Source organism: Aegilops tauschii, chromosome 6, assembly GCF_002575655.3.
Source record: "Aegilops tauschii subsp. strangulata cultivar AL8/78 chromosome 6, Aet v6.0, whole genome shotgun sequence".
NCBI lineage: Eukaryota > Viridiplantae > Streptophyta > Magnoliopsida > Poales > Poaceae > Aegilops > Aegilops tauschii.
Window position 1 is genome coordinate 27,004,400 of NC_053040.3, and position 19,195 is coordinate 27,023,594.

The following is a 19,195-nucleotide window of genomic DNA, read 5'->3' on the forward strand; positions in this document are numbered from 1 at the left end:
AGATTCTGGACTAACACCGGCAGCTACCTCATTTAATGTCTGCTCCCGTTGGAGCTTACCAATCTTCCCCAAGGCGCTCCTCATTTTCGTAAGAGCAACTCCAACCATCTTCGTAAGAGCAACTCCAACCACTGACCCAAATCATGTCAGCTTTTGCCTGTATTTTGTCCCGTTTGAGTCGGCCGAGCGAACGTGTTTGTCCGCTTTTTCGTTTAGAGCATCTCTAACGCGTCGACCAAAACGAAAGGCAATTTTGTCCGTTTTTTATTTGTTCGGGTCAGCCTGGCGGACACCCATGTCCGCTTTCGCGTTTGGGTCGGCGCATGCGCCCAACGCTGGCCTGACCAATTGTTTAGATCACGCGAAAAAAAGATTACCGCCAACATTTTGAAAATTAAAAACGTTAATTAAACATTAATGCCGGTCACAAAGGCCGTGAGAGTCCACGAGTCCATGTTTACATTAACTAAAACATTAAATAAAACTTAAAAGTATGAGAAGGCACGCTGCCCTAGGCGTCCTCGCCGTCATCGTCGGGGCCGGTGAGGTCGATCAGTGCCGGCGCCGGGCCAGCCCAAGGGAACGCCATCGACCACGCTCTAGCGACGTCGTCCGCCACGGGCTGGACTGGCCCACCGCGGGCAAGGCGCTTCTCCTCCTCCACCTCGCGGCGCTCCTCCTCCGCGTTGCGCTCGAGCTGCTCGAGGTACTCGCCCTTGCGGTGCTCCTCGGCCAGCCTTCGCTGCCGCCACTGCTCGAGGTAGGCCTGCTCCTGCGCCGGCGTCGCCACCAACTAGACCAGAGGCGCGCAGACCCACTCGTGCACCACTCCGGTCCATGAGTAGCGCTCGAGGGGGTTCGGCAACGGCTCGGCCTTGGCGAGGGACGACGGCCTCAACGGCGGCACAACGTAGTCGCAGGCCGCGGAGAGCGCCATGGCCTCCGCCGTGTAATCCTCCTCCTCCGCCTCATCCTCCTCCTTGTGTCGCTCCTCCTCCTCGCTTTCAGGAGGACTGCCGCCAACGCCGCCTGGTAGGCGGCTGTTGGGAATCGTAGCATAATTTTAAAATTTTCCTACGCTCACCAAGATGCATCTATGGAGTCTACTAGCAACGAGGGGAAAGGAGTGCATCTACATACCCTTGTAGATCGCGAGCGGAAGCGTTCCAATGAACGTGGATGACGGAGTCGTACTCGCCGTGATCCAAATCACCGATGACCGAGTGCCGAACGGACGGCACCTCCGCGTTCAACACACGTACGGTGCAGCGACGTCTCCTCCTTCTTGATCCAGCAAGGGGGAAGGAGAGGTTGATGGAGATCCAACAGCACGACGGCGTGGTGGTGGATGTAGCAGGTCTCCGGCAGGGCTTCGCCGAGCTTCTGCGAGAGAGAGAGAGGTGTTGCAGGGGAGGAGGGAGGCGCCCAAGGCTGTAGGTTGCTGCCCTCCCCCCCTTTATATAGGCCCCCTGGGAGGGGGGGCGCCGGCCAGATCCCATCTAGGGTGGGGGGCGGCGGCCAAAGGGGGGAAGGGGGTGCCTTGCCCCCCAAGGCAAGTGGGAAGCCCCCCCACCCTAGGGTTTGCAACCCTAGGCGCATGGGGGGAGGCCCAAGGGGGGCGCCCCAGCCCACTAAGGGCTGGTTCCCTTCCACTTTCAGCCCACGGGGCCCTCCGTGACAGGTGGCCCCACCCGGTGGACCCCCGGGACCCTTCCGGTGGTCCCGGTACAATACCGGTAACCCCCGAAACTTTCCCGGTGGCCGAAACTGGACTTCCTATATATAATTCTTCACCTCCGGACCATTCCGGAACCTCTCGTGACGTCCGGGATCTCATCCGGGACTCCGAACAACTTTCGGGTTTCCGCATACATATATCTCTACAACCCTAGCGTCACCGGACCTTAAGTGTGTAGACCCTACGGGTTCGGGAGACATGCAGACATGACCGAGACGCCTCTCCGGTCAATAACCAACAGCGGGATCTGGATACCCATGTTGGCTCCCACATGCTCCACGATGATCTCATCGGATGAACCACGGTGTCGAGGATTCAATCAATCCGTATGCAATTCCCTTTGTCAAACGGTATGTTACTTGCCCGAGATTCGATCGTCGGTATCCCAATACCTTGTTCAATCTCGTTACCGGCAAGTCTCTTTACTCGTACCGCAATGCATGATCCCGTGACTAACGCCTTAGTCACATTGAGCTCATTATGATGATGCATTACCGAGTGGGCCCAGACATACCTCTCCGTCACACGGAGTGATAAATCCCAGTCTCGATCCGTGCCAACCCAACAGACACTTTCGGAGATACCCGTAGTGCACCTTTATGGTCACCCAGTTACGTTGTGACGTTTGGCACACCCAAAGCATTCCTACGGTATCCGGGAGTTGCACGATCTCATGGTCTAAGGAAAAGATACTTGACATTGGAAAAGCTCTAGCAAACGAAACTACACGATCTTTTATACTATGCTTAGGATTGGGTCTTGTCCATCACATCATTCTCCTAATGATGTGATCCCGTTATCAATGACATCCAATGTCCATAGTCAGGAAACCATGACTATCTGTTGATCAACGAGCTAGTCAACTAGAGGCGTACTAGGGACACGTTGTGGTCTATGTATTCACACATGTATTACGATTTTCGGACAATACAATTATAGCATGAATAATAAACAATTATCATGAACAAAGAAATATAATAATAACCATTTATTATTGCCTCTAGGGCATATTTCCAACAGCGGCCTCCGCCTCTTGGTCCTCGTCACGCACAACGAGGGGCGGCGGCAGGGAGCCATGCGGCACGCCGCGCCTCCTGGCCTCCTCGTGCTCGAACGCAAACCACTGCTCCCACGCGGGAGAGTCAAATGCGTAGGCGGGGTCGCGGCGCTGCTCCGGCATCAGCGGCGGCGGCGGGGTGATCGTGTCGGGTGAGGCCGGTGCGAGAGCTAGTGCGGTCGGGCACGACTGGGTGCGCGAGCGGCCAGGTGCGAGAGCTTGTGGTGGTGCGTGCGAGAGACGGGCTTCTCCGATTGCCGGCGCGGGAGAAGGCTGCCTGCGCGCGACGCGTCAGCGGGAATGAGCACCTGCGTGTGATGCTTGCCGGCGAGGATGGGCGCCGGCGGGGATGGACGCATGTTGTCATGCCGCTATGGCCCGCCACCACACCCATCGTTCGTGGCCAGGAGGCGAGGTGTGGTGTGTGGGTGGGTGGGCCAAAAGAGGAAAAGTAGGAGAGAGAGAAGTGGGTCTGTGACAGGTAGGCCATGCCTCGCATGCAACAGACAGATGCAGACGAAGAGAACACAGAAAACATTCGCTTTGTGTCCCTTTCGAACCCAAATGCAACCCAAATTTGAGCTGCAAATGTGTCCGAACAGACATAGAACGGACAGAAAATGGGAATCAGTCTGCACGTTGGGCACTGTTTTTTGCCTGTGCGGACTGATTTTGCTTGCGCGGACAGAGACGGCGTTGGAGTTGCTCTAAGAGCATCTTCAGTCATGTACCTCTAATTCGACCGATCAAATGCCCGCGGACGCGCCCGGTCACTGACCGGACGTGTCCATTTTGATATCTAATTTATCCATCCGCGCAACCACAATCCTTATTTTCTTCCTCATATGTCCGGTCACTTGCACGTGATTGGTGAAGATGAAGAGAGAGAGAGAGAAAAGAATAAATAAAAAGAGAAAAGATGGTCCGGGATGGGGCCACGTCCTATGTGGAGGATCGCCCCGGCGTGCCCGGGCGTGTCGGCGAGCCCTTATATCCTCCCCATATTTGAGATGGATATGATGGTTCACGGACAGCCCGGACATATAGGGAAGATATGATGGGTCCGGTTGGGTCATTTTTTCCTTCTCTCTCCTGTCTAGTCAATGACCAGGCGCGTCCGTAAGCATATGAGAGATGGTTTGAGGCGTCTGGTTGTAGATGCTCTAATCGACTCCATCCACTGATTCCCTCCTCCAGATCTGCTGCTGCATCCTATCCCAGCTGAGCCATTGCCACCCCACCCGTACCATGTTTGCATCATCTTCATCCGTAGGACAGGAGATCGGCCAATGATGCTTATGTATCAACATCAAATATTGCAAGAACAAGAAAACAGCATGTCATGCCTGAATTATGACACACATTTATCATGTTTTACCTATTGCTGCAAGTATCTGTGGATCATCTTCTGAGTCAGTGTCGTATCCCGCATCCCCATCATCAGGAATTGCATTGTAGGAACCGCATCAGAACTAGATCAAGTGAAAGTAATGAGGTACATGCTCTAAGTATTTTCTTTAGCAAATGATGGTACATCATGAATATTTCTATGCTAACCATATTCAACATAGGTATCCAGTTCACTCATTGCTCGGTTCAGAGGACAATTTTACATCCTAAAAGTCAGTGTGCCAGCACTTGGATCCCTGTCTGCATTGTGTAAACCAACTTGGCTGATAAGTTGATTCGCATCTATCTCAATGATAGTCAGTGTGCCAGCATTTTGGCTCGGTATCTTCTAACACTATCACATCTGTGCTGCTAACTTGAACGCCATCTTGACCGCTATTATCCAACGCACTCCCATTGGGTTGAACTACTTGATTGGCATCTACTGTGACGACAGTTAGCGCGTCAGCATTTGGCTCTGTACCCTCTAACTCTATCACATCCCTGCCGGCAACTTGGCTGTGATCTTGAACAGTAGTACCCAGCGCACTACCGTTGGGTCCAGCTTCTTGATTCTCCGAGCCATTTGGCGTGGCCCCTTCATTTGCATTCGGTGTATCATCTTCATTGGTAACTGTTGAACGAGCGAACAGCTGCAACAATGTGACCATGTATTATCCAAACTGTAACACAGTCATGCTACTGCATCAAATAACTTGCGATAGGATATGCACGCATCATCACTTACCGAATGTGCGGTTGCTGCCATCAAAGGGTGCCACATCCAGATGCGCTGATCCATGTAACCTTCCGGCCTTGTCTGCAAAAGAGTATATGGATTGAACGATCAAACGTGTGTTCAACAGCTAATTGAAATTGCAGAACAGTCGATTATTATAATTTAGTTTTGTTAAATCACCTGGTAGCAGCACCAATCCTGACCCTGCATTTGTTTCCAAAAGTGTTTGTGCACAATTATTCACCAGTCACCACACAATAAATTCAGTAATACAAATAAAAAAATTCACCAAATAAAAATTACAGAATGCCTCTTCCTTTTTTCATGCATCATCAAGAAGTGTCGCAGAAACATATGCCACACTTAAGCATTAAGAGGTACCGCATATTTACTATCATGGACAGTTAAAAGCTCAAATGCAGTACCATCCTGGCTATATGGTATTCACTTCTGCAATTCATTTCTTTTCTTGAAACGGACACATTCCAAGCATGAGAATCTAAGCTATCTTTACAACAATTATCGTGCTAAATTTAGACTGAATCTGTAGCCCCATCTAGTCACACAGGCAACCGATTTTCATGTCTACCAAAGTGTGTGTGTGTGGGGGTGGGGGGGGGACTAAACTGAATACCTTCGTGTCCAGCCAGGAATCTTTGGATCAATGTGCTCTATGGAGTGTTCAGATACCTGCGCCTTATCTGCACTCCCTGCCTCTCCGCCGCCGCCGCACACATCTTCGTGTCTGCACTAGAGGCACTCTCAGGTGGCACTTCGACGCCCGGCGGCGACAAAACAGGATAATGGAGAGGCGCCATGGGTGTCTCTCTGTCAGTTACTTCCTCTATGAGAGTTCTGCTGCACACACACACAGACACCCAAAAGTTAGATCTTCAGTAACTCCAAACCCAAATCACGGACGAACAAGCAAAATCCACGGGCAGATCCGCACATGTTGACCGGCTGCAACAAGAACTCCATTGGGCGGTGGAGCCGAGAGACCGTAACCCTCAAGAGATCCAGGTTCCATCGGCGACACGCTCGTGGTTCCGCCGCCGAGACGATAAAACCAGACCCGCAGCCGGCAGAGGTAGGAGACAGCTCCATGCCTCCATGTGCTACGAAAAACGAATCACAAACACGTATCGAGCGGAACAGATTACGAGAGCCTGTGTGCTCGGGATCAATTGCTCCGTGTCCCGTACCTATCTAATATTGCTATTGCTATTAGTATTGTTACATATATAGTACTAGTACTAAGTACTAACTAACTAAAATACGGTTCATACTACAGGCCAGAGCAGCTCACATGGGAAGTTATTCTGTATGCACGCCTAGCTAGCTGTCTAATATTGCTATTGCTGTTACCTACTATAGTATTGGTTACGCTTGTAACTAAAATATGGTTCACACACTAGTGTCCAGAGTACTAGCTCATGGGGAGTTAATTCTACTTGAATGTGACCACTTTGCAGCTCATGCCAACATGTGAAAACCGCATCTCTCCACGTTCTTGCAGCGAGTTGTTGCCGATAATGGGTAACAGCGTGTAAAAGGACTGATGATCAACATGTAGTCCTTGCCCCATCCTCGTTAAGAAGATCCACGTACGCCTTACCGAAGCCGTTGCCATGTATTTTCCTGATTGCGGGCTAGGACGGTGTTTTCCGCCTCCTCATACCGTCGTGGACCAGAAATAATTAAGCTGGCTCTGGAACGAGCACAAGTTCACCAACATTGCACATGCCAACATGTACCTGGAGGATCCAAGCGCAGTCACCCCTCACAGCATCGCCGCCGTATATCTATATCTATACTACTATATAGTGTACCAGTTTTGAATGTTTGAATTCACACATTGAAATGCAATTCTGGCCGTTCATTGTGCTCCATCCAACCGCTTATGTTGCAGGGATTCGCTGCTACAGTAAAATTGGGTGTTATCTGGGTCGTTCCAGATACATGTACGGGTTAGCACTTGAGTAAAGGACCCACTGCATGTCAATTCGTTGGAGCAAACAGAGTGACCATGCCATATTCACATCGCTGGAGTACATGGCCTGACTGGAAGGAGAAACAAGTGGGGTCCGTACCACATAGTCTGACAGGGGGTAAAAACTAGTAGAACGATAAAAAACAATAAAGTAAACAAATCAAACCAGTGCATCGAGCACGCACATGGCCTCACTGCCTCGCGTGCATTTCTGGGTGGATTGCTATAGTAAAAAAATCACTCTGTAGTGTAAAGATGCGCATTGCGCGTGCACGCATACTAGTATAATTATAGTACCATCGTCGAGGAAGACGAAACCGGTGAATCCTGGATAAGATTTCGGAGCTCTTGACCGCAGTTCTTGTCGGAGTTGTAATTTACGGAAGTTTTTGGACTCCGAAAGACTGAAACGAGATATCCAAGCAGGGCACTATGGTGGGTCGTCAAAGCAGCAAGCAGGCCGACGGCGCCCGTACGGATCATCTAGGCTCGCGTCCCGAGGTGAACATTGATCGGGGGTGTAGCTCATATGGTAGAGCGCTCGCTTCGCATGCGAGAGGCACGGGGTTCGATTCCCCGCACCTCCATTTTCACCACATTCTTTTTCTTCATTTTGGTGCCCTGGTGAATGATGTTTCCTGTTTTCATTCAGATTTTACAAACGCGTGATCATTTTTGAATCTCATGAACGTTTTTTTTAAATGGTACAAATTTTTTAACAAATTTACAATATGTTCGTTCATGACATTAGAAAAATGATCACAAGTTTTACAGATATGGTCCGTAACATTTTTAGAAAATGTTCATGAAATGAAAAGATTGTTCATGCAATTTTGAACAAAAAACATTCATGATTTTTGTTAAAAAGTTCTAACACTTAACACAATGTTTTTTTAAATGCCATGCATTTCCAAATAATGTTCAACATGTGTTTAAAAATGTTCACTGCATATTTAGTAAATCTTCAACATGTATTTATAAAATGCTCAACTGTATCTAAAAATGTTCAATGTGTTCTAAAAAATGTTAACTTGTACTTTGAAAAATAAAAGAAAAAATGATAAAAAAAAACAATAACAAAAAAATCTGACGGTGCTACGACCCAGGGATGCCTCACTTCTCTGGTTGCCGGCTAGGCCCCCTAGGTCGGTTTCCGCCCTGGACCATCATGGCCGGCCCATGGGCCCTGTAAAAGGAAGATTCAAGAAGTCTTCATGTTCAAGACATAGATTTAAGAAAACGTTCAAGACAAGGAATCCGTATTCGTGGAGGACCCCTCCACCAACGTAGCCGACTACGTCCTTGTAGCCCTAGGGGCTAGGGGCCTCGGTATCCTATATAAGCTGGGGCCAAACTAGTCGATAGAGATAATGCAATCTCTCGGTCCCCAATCGCAATGTACACGCATAGGAGTCAAGTTTTATTACCTTGTAAGGAGGACCTGAACCTGGCTAAATATGGTCTCCTGTTTTCCCTCCGATACACTCACCTTGTCAGGATAATCTGCCGAGGGATCTGACGGAATCAACTCCGACAGCGGTGGCCATATAGGTGTGGGGCCTTAACTCAGAGATTAGATGGGATCGCCAATTGACACTGGCATGACCTACACGCTAGGTTAGATCTTCGTTTTTGGTGCCATGAGCTCCGTCGCCGACTTGACAGGCCACCTCGGCCTAGTCGAGAACTATGCTCCGGGTTGGATAATCTGAGTTAGCATCATGTCGCGGCCCAGGAGCACCAGGCCAAAATTTCGAGTAGGCGTAGGAGCAGCATGCCGAATTTTTCAAGTAGGCCAAGCTCGCCCATCTGGGTTGGCACCGAAGACGGCGTTAACATTGGTGGTCCATGCAGGTCCCCCGTCGTGAACTCAAAGATCTGATGGGATTGCCGGTTGACGTCGCCCAAGTCAAATCTTCCCGTTTTGGTGCCATAAGCTTTGACGCTAACTCGATCGGCCACCTTGGCCTGGTCGATAACTATGCTCCAGGGCAGATCATCCGATTCATTAATCTAGATTCGTGCGGCGAGCTTGTTCTCCAAGCCTTCATGTTATGCCGGGCCAAGGAGAAGGTTGCAGCAACTCTATTTTTTCATGGTATATGGCCCAGAAGTTGTCCTCCCCAGTGACATCAAGCACGATTTCCCATACATATCTGGTTGCGTGGAGAACTATGCTGAGTTGGAGTGTTAGGACGACTTGTATGCACCGAAGGTTATGTTAGAATAAATCCGAGGTCACCATTGATCTTCCGAGGACCAAGTAATTCCACGAGGCATGGCACCGGGATTTGTTAACGAGGTTCACCGATATGGCTACATCCTCGGGGCATGACTACGGGCGCTCCTCCCCGTGACACCGTCACAATACCGCACACCGGCCACCCGAGCGCCGGCACATCCCGCGAGCTCCCCCTTGCGCGCCTGTGCTATTATGTTGGCATGGGTTGCATCGTGTGTCTACCCCCACTATATATGAGAGGCCTAGGATACAAGTGTCCTACTTGGACATGACTCCATATCCTATCTAAACACAATACAACTACAAGTCCAATTGTAACCTATCTTGTACACAATATTCGACACAACTCTAATATGTTAAAGCCAGGCCGATGACTACGCGTGTGATCTATCTTTTATAAGCTGGGGAAGAGGAAGGGCCAATTCTTTGTGGAGTGTTTTTTGTCAAGTGCTCGGCAAATCCATGATACCTGACATTCCTTACCAAATAAAATAAAATAAAAAATGATTGCCGAGTTTTCGTTACTAGAAATTTGGAAAAGACAACCCGACGTCGACTGGCCAATGATGGGGTCTGTTGGTTAGGACACTACCAAGTACCTTCTGGATGGAACTCGACAAAGGTCAGACTTTGCCAAGTTGCTTTTTTTCGCCAAGTTGATTTTTTTCGCCAAGTCCCTTTTCCTCGGCTCTGGGCAAATAATTATGTCTACTGAGTTGTTTTTCATTACCGAGTTCTTTTACCTCGTACTCTGCGGAGTACTTTCACTATCGAGCTCCCGATAAAAGAAACTCGGCAAACCTCGAGAACTTAGCATGCACGGCGATTCTAGTAGTGCAAGCTTGCGAACCCGCATATTGACAACGAGCATTGGTAATTTCCCATTTCAAAATGTTGTTCTTCCACCATGTATAAGTTATGTCGAAAAAACTATGCACAACATAGAAACCAACATGGAAATAAGTTTGCAACATGGATTGATAGAACCGTGAACTATTACAACCAACATATATTTCGAATAAAATTCTGATACAAGATATTGAACAAAAATGTAGTTAAAGGCACAAGATATAATAATAGGTGGCATTGTAATTAAGCACATATGAGTTACCTTATGGCATGGTTATCTTGGTATGAATTGCAAACATTGATCATCTCATCTCCTAGCTCACAGTGTTCTAGTGTTGCCTTAAAGATCCCCACAAGAATACCAATGATGTGGAGAGCAGAGCAAGCGATGGCTTTAGCGTTCTGGGAAACAAACTTGCACACAATAATCCGCAACCCCCCCCCCCCCCCCCCCCCAAAGATTTTAAAGTAGCGGTGACGGGGGGACATATGTTGGGCAAGTCCGTTGAAGAATTTGAGAATTTGCTTGTCGGATAGTTCTCCTTTTATGAAACCCCTTGATCGCAGCATGTGCACATCCTCCTCCCGAACCATGAGCATTGCAAGGACGACGACGAAGGAGCAGACAGAAGTATCATCAACATTCTGGGAGCTAGGTAAGGCCGTGCATACCTCAAAAGCCACTATGCTGGCAAGCCAGGATGCCAAACCTAAACATCTAAGACCTGAGGTCCCAACCAGGACGCCTGCCTGGTATGGGGCACCTACCAGTCTGGCGCACTCCTTAACCAGGACGCCTGCCGGGTGTGAGGCCGCCGCAGCCACCTCCCACGAGTCCATCTTCAGAGCTGTACTGTTGCATCTACCGTGCCAGGTCTCTCTGCCATCGACGCCACCACGACGCCAGACAGCGTCGTCCTCCTGCGTGAGTCCATCCTCCCACATCGAACTCCGAATCTGCACTACACCACGCCGTCAAGATCCGTCGCCATCAATGTATGGATGAAGTATCGCTCCACCAAAGAAGCCGTCCGCTGGTCCCGTGAAGCCGAGTGCACCTCCAAGAATGCCGCCCCCAAGGGGGTTACGACACATGATTGCCGCCAACATCCGATCAGTTGATCTATGGTTTCCCCCGGAGGTATTGAGTGGAGTTGGGAGCTTCACCTCAGTGATGCCTTCATGAAGGAAACGATGATAAGGGCATCGTCATCACCGGCTCCGGTCATCGACCGAAGACCAGGTTTTCACCCGGATCCGTCCCAAGAAATCCACCCAACAACCTGTGCACCGTCTCGACCGCCTTCAAAGCCCCAGATCCGGCGACCAACCGCAGCAACAGTGCCACCGTGGGATCCCTGACGCACCGGCCACTGCCTGAGTGTGCCACCAATGGAGCCTAGGAGGAGGGCTCCCACCCCGCCTCGCCAAGCCGCGAGAGCCGCCGAGAAGGATCCCGCGCGCTCGTCACTGTCTCTGATCCGAACCAATCCATAACAGATCGCCGTCACGGATCCGCCTTGGATAGGGACTGCACCACGCCATGCCGCCGCGGGAAGCCCTAACTTCACCGGCCGCCACCCTCTAGGGCCGCCGTCCCGGGATCCAGACAGAACATTGCCGCTGCCACCGGCCAAGTTCCGCCGCCGCCGACCGACCAAGCCACCGGTCACTGCGACCGCCGCCGCCATGACCATGCGAGCACAGCCAGCCGGCCGACCAACTCCGACGAAGAAGAAGGCCACCACCAACCAGCCTAGGGCCGGCGCCCCAGACATCCTCGTGTTGCAGATCAAGTCCAGGAGCAGTGCACCGCTGACGGCGATTGAGATCGGTAGCACAACGAATTGGCCTGACTGAGTCAAGGCCAGATCCGCTGGTGCCGTTCTCCCCTGCCGCCGCCGCGCCACTTTCATGTCGCCGCCGATCTGCGCCACTGCCGCCGATCTGGCCGGAAAGGAGCGCCGCCTCCCAACCAGATCGAGGCCCTGAGGAGAAAACCGCCGCCGCCGCCACGCCACAAGGGCTTTGCCCTGTGACGCCCTTGTGGCGTGGCGGCGGCGGCGGAGGGGAGCAGAGGTGGGGCGGGGCTGTAGGCGGAGGGCGAGGGCTCCCCGGTGCAGGGCGGCGCCGCCGCACGGGGGAGGGACGGGGGAGGAACTTGACTTCCATATCATTAAAGTTATCATTTTTGCCGTGTTCTAGCTTGATGCCGATTCCTTCAAGTTCCATGGCGCTAATAGGTGCCGAGGTTAGAAAGAAGAGCAGTGGATCCGGTTGTTTGACTAACATCCTTGTTTGTGCAGTCGTAGGAGGCCAAGAAGATCTAGTGATCGGTCTGATGGCGCCAAGTTGATGTAGTCAAAGGAAGATGCCAAGAAATACTTGCTGCTCACTGAATCTCCCATCACAACAATGAAGTCGTCCAAGTTTACTGCCATGGCGGGCGGTCATTAGAGCTTCAAGATGACCAACCAGGGGAGCTGGTTTTCCAGCACCATGATGTCATTCTTGATGCAAGATAGGTTGGAGACGAGAAAACGTTGCAGTGGCGACGGGCTACGGATGTCGTGAATCTTCTAAGTGTGAAGTCAAGTGCATATATCGTGTCTAAATCTTCTCTATAGTCCACGACCTCCATCGTCCAGCCAGCCTGCCCGTGGCTAGAGCTAGAATTATCACAAATCTGACATATCTACTTCTCTTCTCGGCCAGAGCAGATTTTTGGACTATGAAACGTCACATCCAAGCGGGGCATTATGGCGGGCTGGGATAACAATAGGGCGCCGGCGCCTGCACGAACTTTCTAGGATCCCGCCCCAGGAAGATCATCAAACGGGGGTGTAGCTCACATGGTAGAGCGCCCGCTTCGCATGCGGGAGGCACGGGGTTCGATTCCCCGCACCTCCATTTTTTTCTTCATTTTGGAGACCTACTGAAAATTGTTTTTTTATTTTCATTCATTTTTTACAAACCTGTAATCATTTTTTAATGTCATGAAATGTAAAAGATTGTTCGCGCAATTTTTAACAAAATGCTCATAAACGTATAAAAGTATGTTCATTAATTTTTTTAAGAAGGTTCTAACACTTCACAGATTGTTTGCATGTTTTAAAAAAACCATGCCATTTAAAAAATCATGTCCACTGCGTATTTAGGAAATCTTCAACATGTACTCAAATAAATGTTTGATGTGTATTTATAAAATGCTCAATGTGTATCTACAAATGTTCATTTTCTATAGGAAAAATATCCGTGTAAAAATGTTAACATGTATTTTGGAAAAAGAAAAAATGAACAGAAAAAAAATTGACGGTGTTAGGGCCCGGGGGTGCCTGAGCTCTCTGGTTGTCGGCCCGATTAGGCCGGCCTGAGTCCCCCTAGGTCTGTTTCTGCCCTGGGCCATCATGCCGGCCTATAGGCCCTTTAGAAGGAATATTCAAGAAGACTTCATGTTCAAGAAAAGGAATCCGTATTCGTGGAGGTCCCTATGGGCCTCGGTAATAAGACGAGGCCGAACTAGTCGATAGAGATCAGACAATCCCTCGGCTCCAGTCACAATGTACACGAGCGGGAGTAGGACCAGAACTTGGGTAAATATGGACTACTATTTTCCTCCAATCTACTCCCCTTGTCGGGATACCCTACCAAGAAATCTGCCGAAATTAGCTCCGACAGTGCTAGCTATACAGGTCCTGCATGGTAAACACAGAGACTAGATGGGATCGCCAATTGACACCGGCGTGACCTACATTATGGGTTAGATCTTCATTTTCGACACCATGAGCTTTGTCGCCGACTCGACCGACCACCTCGGCCTGGACGAGAACTACGCTCCGGGTCAGATCATTCGATCCGGCCATTTGGAGACTGGAGTACGTTGCAGATTCGCGGGCCGAGCTTGTTACCCAAGGCTTAGCATCATGCTGGGCCAGGAGCACCATGCCAAAATTTCCGAGTAGGCCTAGGCAATTTTGATGATATATATCGCTTATCGTTAGCGTCTCGGTTAGTTGGAGATTAGAGATTAATCGGAAATCGGCCGATTAATCGATTTTATCGGTCGACTATTAATCGGCCATGTTTTTCAAATTCTAGGTTCCCAAAGCTAAAATATGTTATTCAACACCAAAACAATATTGGACAGAAATATGTTATTTTGATTCCTAGCTTTTGAATCCTCATATAATGACAAACAAAAATAGGACAACAATACATATTGCGTAACAAGGTCCACAAAACGCAAATAAACATAATTTTTGCAAACATAGTGCTATGAATAGGCCCAATTTGTTGGTAGATTCCCGATAAATCGCTTGTTATAGCGATAAATCGGCTCAAATGATAAACGGTGAAGATAAGGCATAATCTTATCGTTCACCCCAAGAGTAGCGATAAATCGGAGGATAAATCGGAAGAATTTTTGAACAGTGCCTGGAGTAGTAGGCCAACAAAATTAAGTAAGCCCTTGCCCATGTGGGTTGGCGCCAAAGACGGTGTTAACAGTGGTGGCTCATGCAGGCCCCGCATGGTGAACTCAGATATCCGATGGGATCGCCAGTTGACACCGGCGTGACCTACACACCGGGTCAGATCTTTATTTTTGACGTCATAAGCTTCATTGCCGACTGGATGGACAACCTCGGCCTGGTCGAGAATTACGCTCCAGGATGGATCATCCGATTTGGCAATCCGGAGTACGTCATGGATTCGCATGACGAGCTTGTTCTCCAAGGCCTTGCGTTATGCGTGGGCGAGGAGCAGGCTGTAGAAACTCAGTTTTTCATGGTATATGGCGCAGAAGTTGTCGTCCCCAGCGATATCAAGCATGATTCCCCTCACATATCTCGCTATGTGGAGAAGGATGCTGAGCTGGAGTGTCAGGACGACTTGTATGCAATGGAGGTTAAAGCCGAGCCGACGACCACACGCCTATCTATCTTTTATAAGTTGCGGACGAAGAAGGGTCAGTTTTTTGCCGGGTGTTTTTTGTCGGGTGCTCGGCAAATCCAATACACCTGACATTCCTTATTAAAAAAAAGAAAATGAAAAATGATTGTCGAGTTTCCAATAGTGGAAACTTGGCAAAGACAACTCGCCGTCACATAGCCATGATGGGGTATGTCGGTTAGGACACTACCAAGTACCTTCCGGGTGGAACTCGGCAAAGGTCAGACTTTGCTAAGTTGTTTTTTATCGCCGAGTCCCTTTTCCTCGTCACTGGGCAAATATTTATGTCGGCAGACTACTTTCACTGCTGAGCTCCCCATAAAAGAAACTCGGAAAACCTCAGGAACTCGACATGCACGGTGATTCTAGTAGTGCAAGCTTGCGAACCCGTATATTGACAACAAGCATTGGTAATTTCCAATTTCAAAATGTTGTTCTTGCACCATGTAGAGGTTATGTTGAGAAAACTGGGCACAACATAGAAACCAACATGGAAATAAGTTTGCAACATGGATCAACACAACCATTGCAATAAACACCGTGAATTAGTACAACCAACATATATTTCGAATGGAATTCTGATACAAGATATTGAAGAAAAAGGTAGTTAAAGGCAGAAGATACAATAATAGATGACATTGTAATGATGGAAGTGTTGGATACCCCCCACCCCACCCCCTTAAGATTTTAAAGTAGAGAAGATCGGGGGACATTTGTTGGGCAATTACGTTGAGGAATTTAAGAATTTGTTTGTCAGCTAGTTCTCCCGTTAGGAAACCCTTTGATCACAGCATGTGGACTCGTCCTCCCGAACCATGAGCATCGCACGGACACCGACGAAGGAGTAGACAAAACTATCATCAACATTCTGGGAAGGCCGCGCATACAAAAGCTACCATGCTGGCCAGCCAGGATGCCCTTGTACAGTCTAGATAAAATGGTGATAGGAACAACTTGTCGACAGGGAGAGGAAACCTTTCTTGATTTCCATATCATTAAACTCATCAATTTTGCCGTGCTCTAGCTTGATGCCGATTCCTTCAAGTTCCATGGCGCTAATAGGTGCCGATGTTACGAAGAAGAGTAGCGGATCCGGTGGTTTGACTAACACTCCTTGTTTGTGCAGTCGTAGGAGGCCAAGAAGATGTGCATGGTTGTCGGTCTGATGGCGCCATGTCGATGTAGTCAAAGGAAGATGCTAAGAAATACTCTTACTTGCTGCTCACTGAATCTCCCATCGCTACAATGAACTCGTCCACGTCAACTTCCATTAGAGCTTCGATGACCAACCAAGGGAGCTGGTTTTCCAGCAGCATGATGTCATTATTGATGCAGGATAGGTTGGAGAGGAAGAAACGGTGCAGACGGATACCGTGAATCTTCTAAGTGTGAAGCCAAGCGCATATACTGCAACAAGAAGCATGCATCGTGAAACATCATACCCGCAAACTTATCCACTTTAGCTATATGTCAGTCAGCTGATTTTTAAAATTTGGGTCAGTCAATTTCTTGACCATTGATATTTCCTCTGAGATTAGTGCTGTGTTTTTTCCTGTGTGTTTTATGTCTTGTTTTGTAATGGGAATAATTGACTGACCTTTAATTTGGACCAGTCAATTCCTTAATGGGCCGAGATCCATTACATGTGTGACCCAGTCATTCCCTCTCTACCTTTTGTATTTCTTATGTTTTTTTTGTGTTTTTTCATTTGTTTTTACTTTTCTTTATTAGTCGTTTTTTTCTTTTGTGAGCATTTTTGGATGTTGGGTGAGTATGAATGTATTCACACAATACTATACAATATGTGCGAAATTCCATGATTATAAGATTATTTTTTGCTTACAACCAAAAAGTACAATTTTAGTGCAAAGTTGTGTGCAAATTCTCAAAAAATATATTTCATTTTCCTTCTTCTTAAGAGGCAATTCAAATGCAACTACTTCAATATTCCTCATAAAACTTCATTATTTTCATTTATTTTAGTTATTATTTTACTTTCTTTCTTCTTTAATAGTAATACCAATGCCATTATTCTATGCTTATTCATATAAAAAAACAAATTGTGTCTATGTGCAAATTTTGCCATTGTTTGTTATATATTTTTCTCGTAAATAGAAATATCAATGTCACTAATTAATTCTTCCTTTGAGAACTTTATTATTTTGATTTTATTTTAGTTTTAATGTATTTTTCTTTTTTCTTAAAGGTAATACCAATGCCACTAATTCATTTTTTATTAAATTCATTATTTTGATTTATTTTTAGTTTTAGTTTAATTTATTTCATCTTAAAGAGTAATACAAATGCCACTAATTCATTCTTTCTTAGGAAAGTTACTTCTTGTGCAAAAAAACTCACTATTTTATGCTTATTCCTTTATATTATAAAAAAGTGCAATTTTAGTGTAAACTATGTCTAATTTTTGACATTGTTTGTTTTAGATTATTTTTTTCATTCTGTTTTTTCGTAAAGGGTAATACAAATGCCACTCATATTAGAAAACTTCATATTTTTGATTTTTTTGAGTCTAAATTTCAATTTTTTTGTTCTTCTTTCATTTCTTCCTTCTTAATGGGTAATAAAAATCCCACTAATTAATTATTCCTTCAAAATTATTTCATTTTGATTTTTTATTTATATCTCATATTTTGTTGTTCTCTCATTTCTGTCTTCGTAAAGAGTAATACAAATGCCAGTAATTCATTCTTCCTTAGAAAATATTATTGTTTTGAGTTAGTTTTAGTTTATTTATCATTTTCTTCGATTTTCAAGAATAATACCAATTCCACTAATTCACCCCTTCTCTGGAAACTTCATTTTTGTGTAAATTCCACTATTATATGCTTATTCTTGCATATTATAAAAATGCCAATTTTTTGTAGATTGTGTGCAAATTTATACATTGTTTGTTTGAGATTATAAATTTTCTTCATAAAGGGTAATATAAATGCCACTAATTCATTCTTCGTCGGAAAACATCATATTTTGATTTAGTTTTGGTGTTTATTTCATTTTTTTCTTAAAGGGTAGTACCATTATGACTTATTCATTCTTCTTTATAGAACTTTATTATTTTTATTTGTTTTAGTTTTGCCATTCTCTTTCTTCCTTAATGGTAATATCACCACTAATTCCACATTGATGCTTATATTTTATTTTTTGATTAAACGTTGATAGTTACGACTTTTTGTCATTGCACATTACGACCAGTGTTAAAATAATAGTTGTGCGAAAACTGGTGAGTAGTTGGCTAATATTTGCACTGCGTGTGATGTGCTCTTTATCTCTCTTTTATATGAGCTACATCTATGGGGATGTGTTATACTTTGCCTCCACATATGCGTACATACGTACAGCCACGCACTTGGCCTTCTCCATTCGCTGGAGGCGAGGCAGGCCATGGTGGCAGGGTCATAAACGGATCATCTAGGCTCGCGTCCCGAGGTGGTCGTCGATCGGGGGTGTAGCTCATATGGTAGAGCGCTCGCTTCGCATGCGAGAGGCACGGGGTTCGATTCCCCGCACCTCCATTTTTACCACATTCTTTTTCTTCATTTTGCTGTTTTCATTCAGTCGTGCTGTTTACAGTTTGATGATTTCCTCAGCGATTGCTACAGAACCGACTGCTCTCTTCTTCTTTGCTTAAAAGCACTGTCGATCTCAATCTCCGGGGCGGTGATAACACACCAAGGCATGCAGGTCGGCCAAGAATGCACTATCCTTTCTCGGCCTTTTTCGCTGCTGTTGTTTTTGTCCATAGTTACAATGGGAGCAATAGAGTGGCTCATAATCTAGCATGTAATGCGGAGGGACCTTGGTTTGTTGTGTGGCATGAGAGTTCGCTAGGCTTCATTATTGGTTGTTAGCAACTCACGTCGAAGAACGAACGAACAAGAACGAACGAAGAACGAGAAAGAAGAAGAACAAAGGAGAGAGATAAAGATAAAGGTTAAAATGGTAGATGGATTGATTGATTATGTGTTGTTCCATTGGCCGTCATCCTTAGGTATATAAGAGGCGCCTAGACTTCCCGTGCAAGGAAAAGGCTTCAATTCAAGCCCAAAACCCTAGATTGAGTCCAATTCAGATGGTTTGGTCCGAACTTTCCAAAACAATTGGGTCTAAAACTGGCTGCACCTTGTGGATCGTTTTTGAGGTGGTAAACGACCTTGGACGGAAATGAGCCTAAAAGCAAATTTAACTGTTTCGACGAGACGAACAAATTTCATGTTGAATGT

The 19,195-nt window shown here is 46.9% G+C and overlaps 1 protein-coding gene and 3 non-coding genes across 5 annotated transcripts; 3 read left to right on the forward strand and 1 right to left on the reverse strand.

Annotated features, from left to right (window-relative positions):
- Positions 1 to 4,309: 4,309 nt before the first annotated feature.
- On the reverse strand, positions 4,310 to 6,206 carry LOC109767359 (uncharacterized). 2 transcript variants are annotated; one of them, XR_006665800.1, is made up of 5 exons: positions 5,876 to 6,206; positions 5,558 to 5,781; positions 5,104 to 5,127; positions 4,933 to 5,004; positions 4,310 to 4,837 (listed from the first exon to the last, which is right to left on the reverse strand). XR_006665800.1 is itself a non-coding variant. In XM_020326121.3 (4 exons), the coding sequence occupies exons 2-4, from the start codon at positions 5,131 to 5,133 to the stop codon at positions 4,493 to 4,495; spliced, it is 447 nt and encodes a 148-aa protein (XP_020181710.2). In that variant the 5' UTR covers positions 5,134 to 5,781; positions 5,876 to 6,206; the 3' UTR covers positions 4,310 to 4,492. The 2 variants fall into 2 exon arrangements, 1 of the variants encoding a protein (XP_020181710.2); XM_020326121.3 differs by having other exon boundaries at positions 5,104 to 5,781.
- Positions 6,207 to 7,430: 1,224 nt separating this feature from the next.
- Positions 7,431 to 7,503, forward strand: TRNAA-CGC (transfer RNA alanine (anticodon CGC)). The gene has a single exon. It is a non-coding gene; the product is annotated as a tRNA-Ala (tRNA).
- Positions 7,504 to 12,844: 5,341 nt separating this feature from the next.
- TRNAA-CGC (transfer RNA alanine (anticodon CGC)) lies at positions 12,845 to 12,917 on the forward strand. The gene has a single exon. It is a non-coding gene; the product is annotated as a tRNA-Ala (tRNA).
- A 5,497-nt stretch (positions 12,918 to 18,414) lies between these two features.
- On the forward strand, positions 18,415 to 18,487 carry TRNAA-CGC (transfer RNA alanine (anticodon CGC)). The gene has a single exon. It is a non-coding gene; the product is annotated as a tRNA-Ala (tRNA).
- Positions 18,488 to 19,195: the final 708 nt, after the last annotated feature.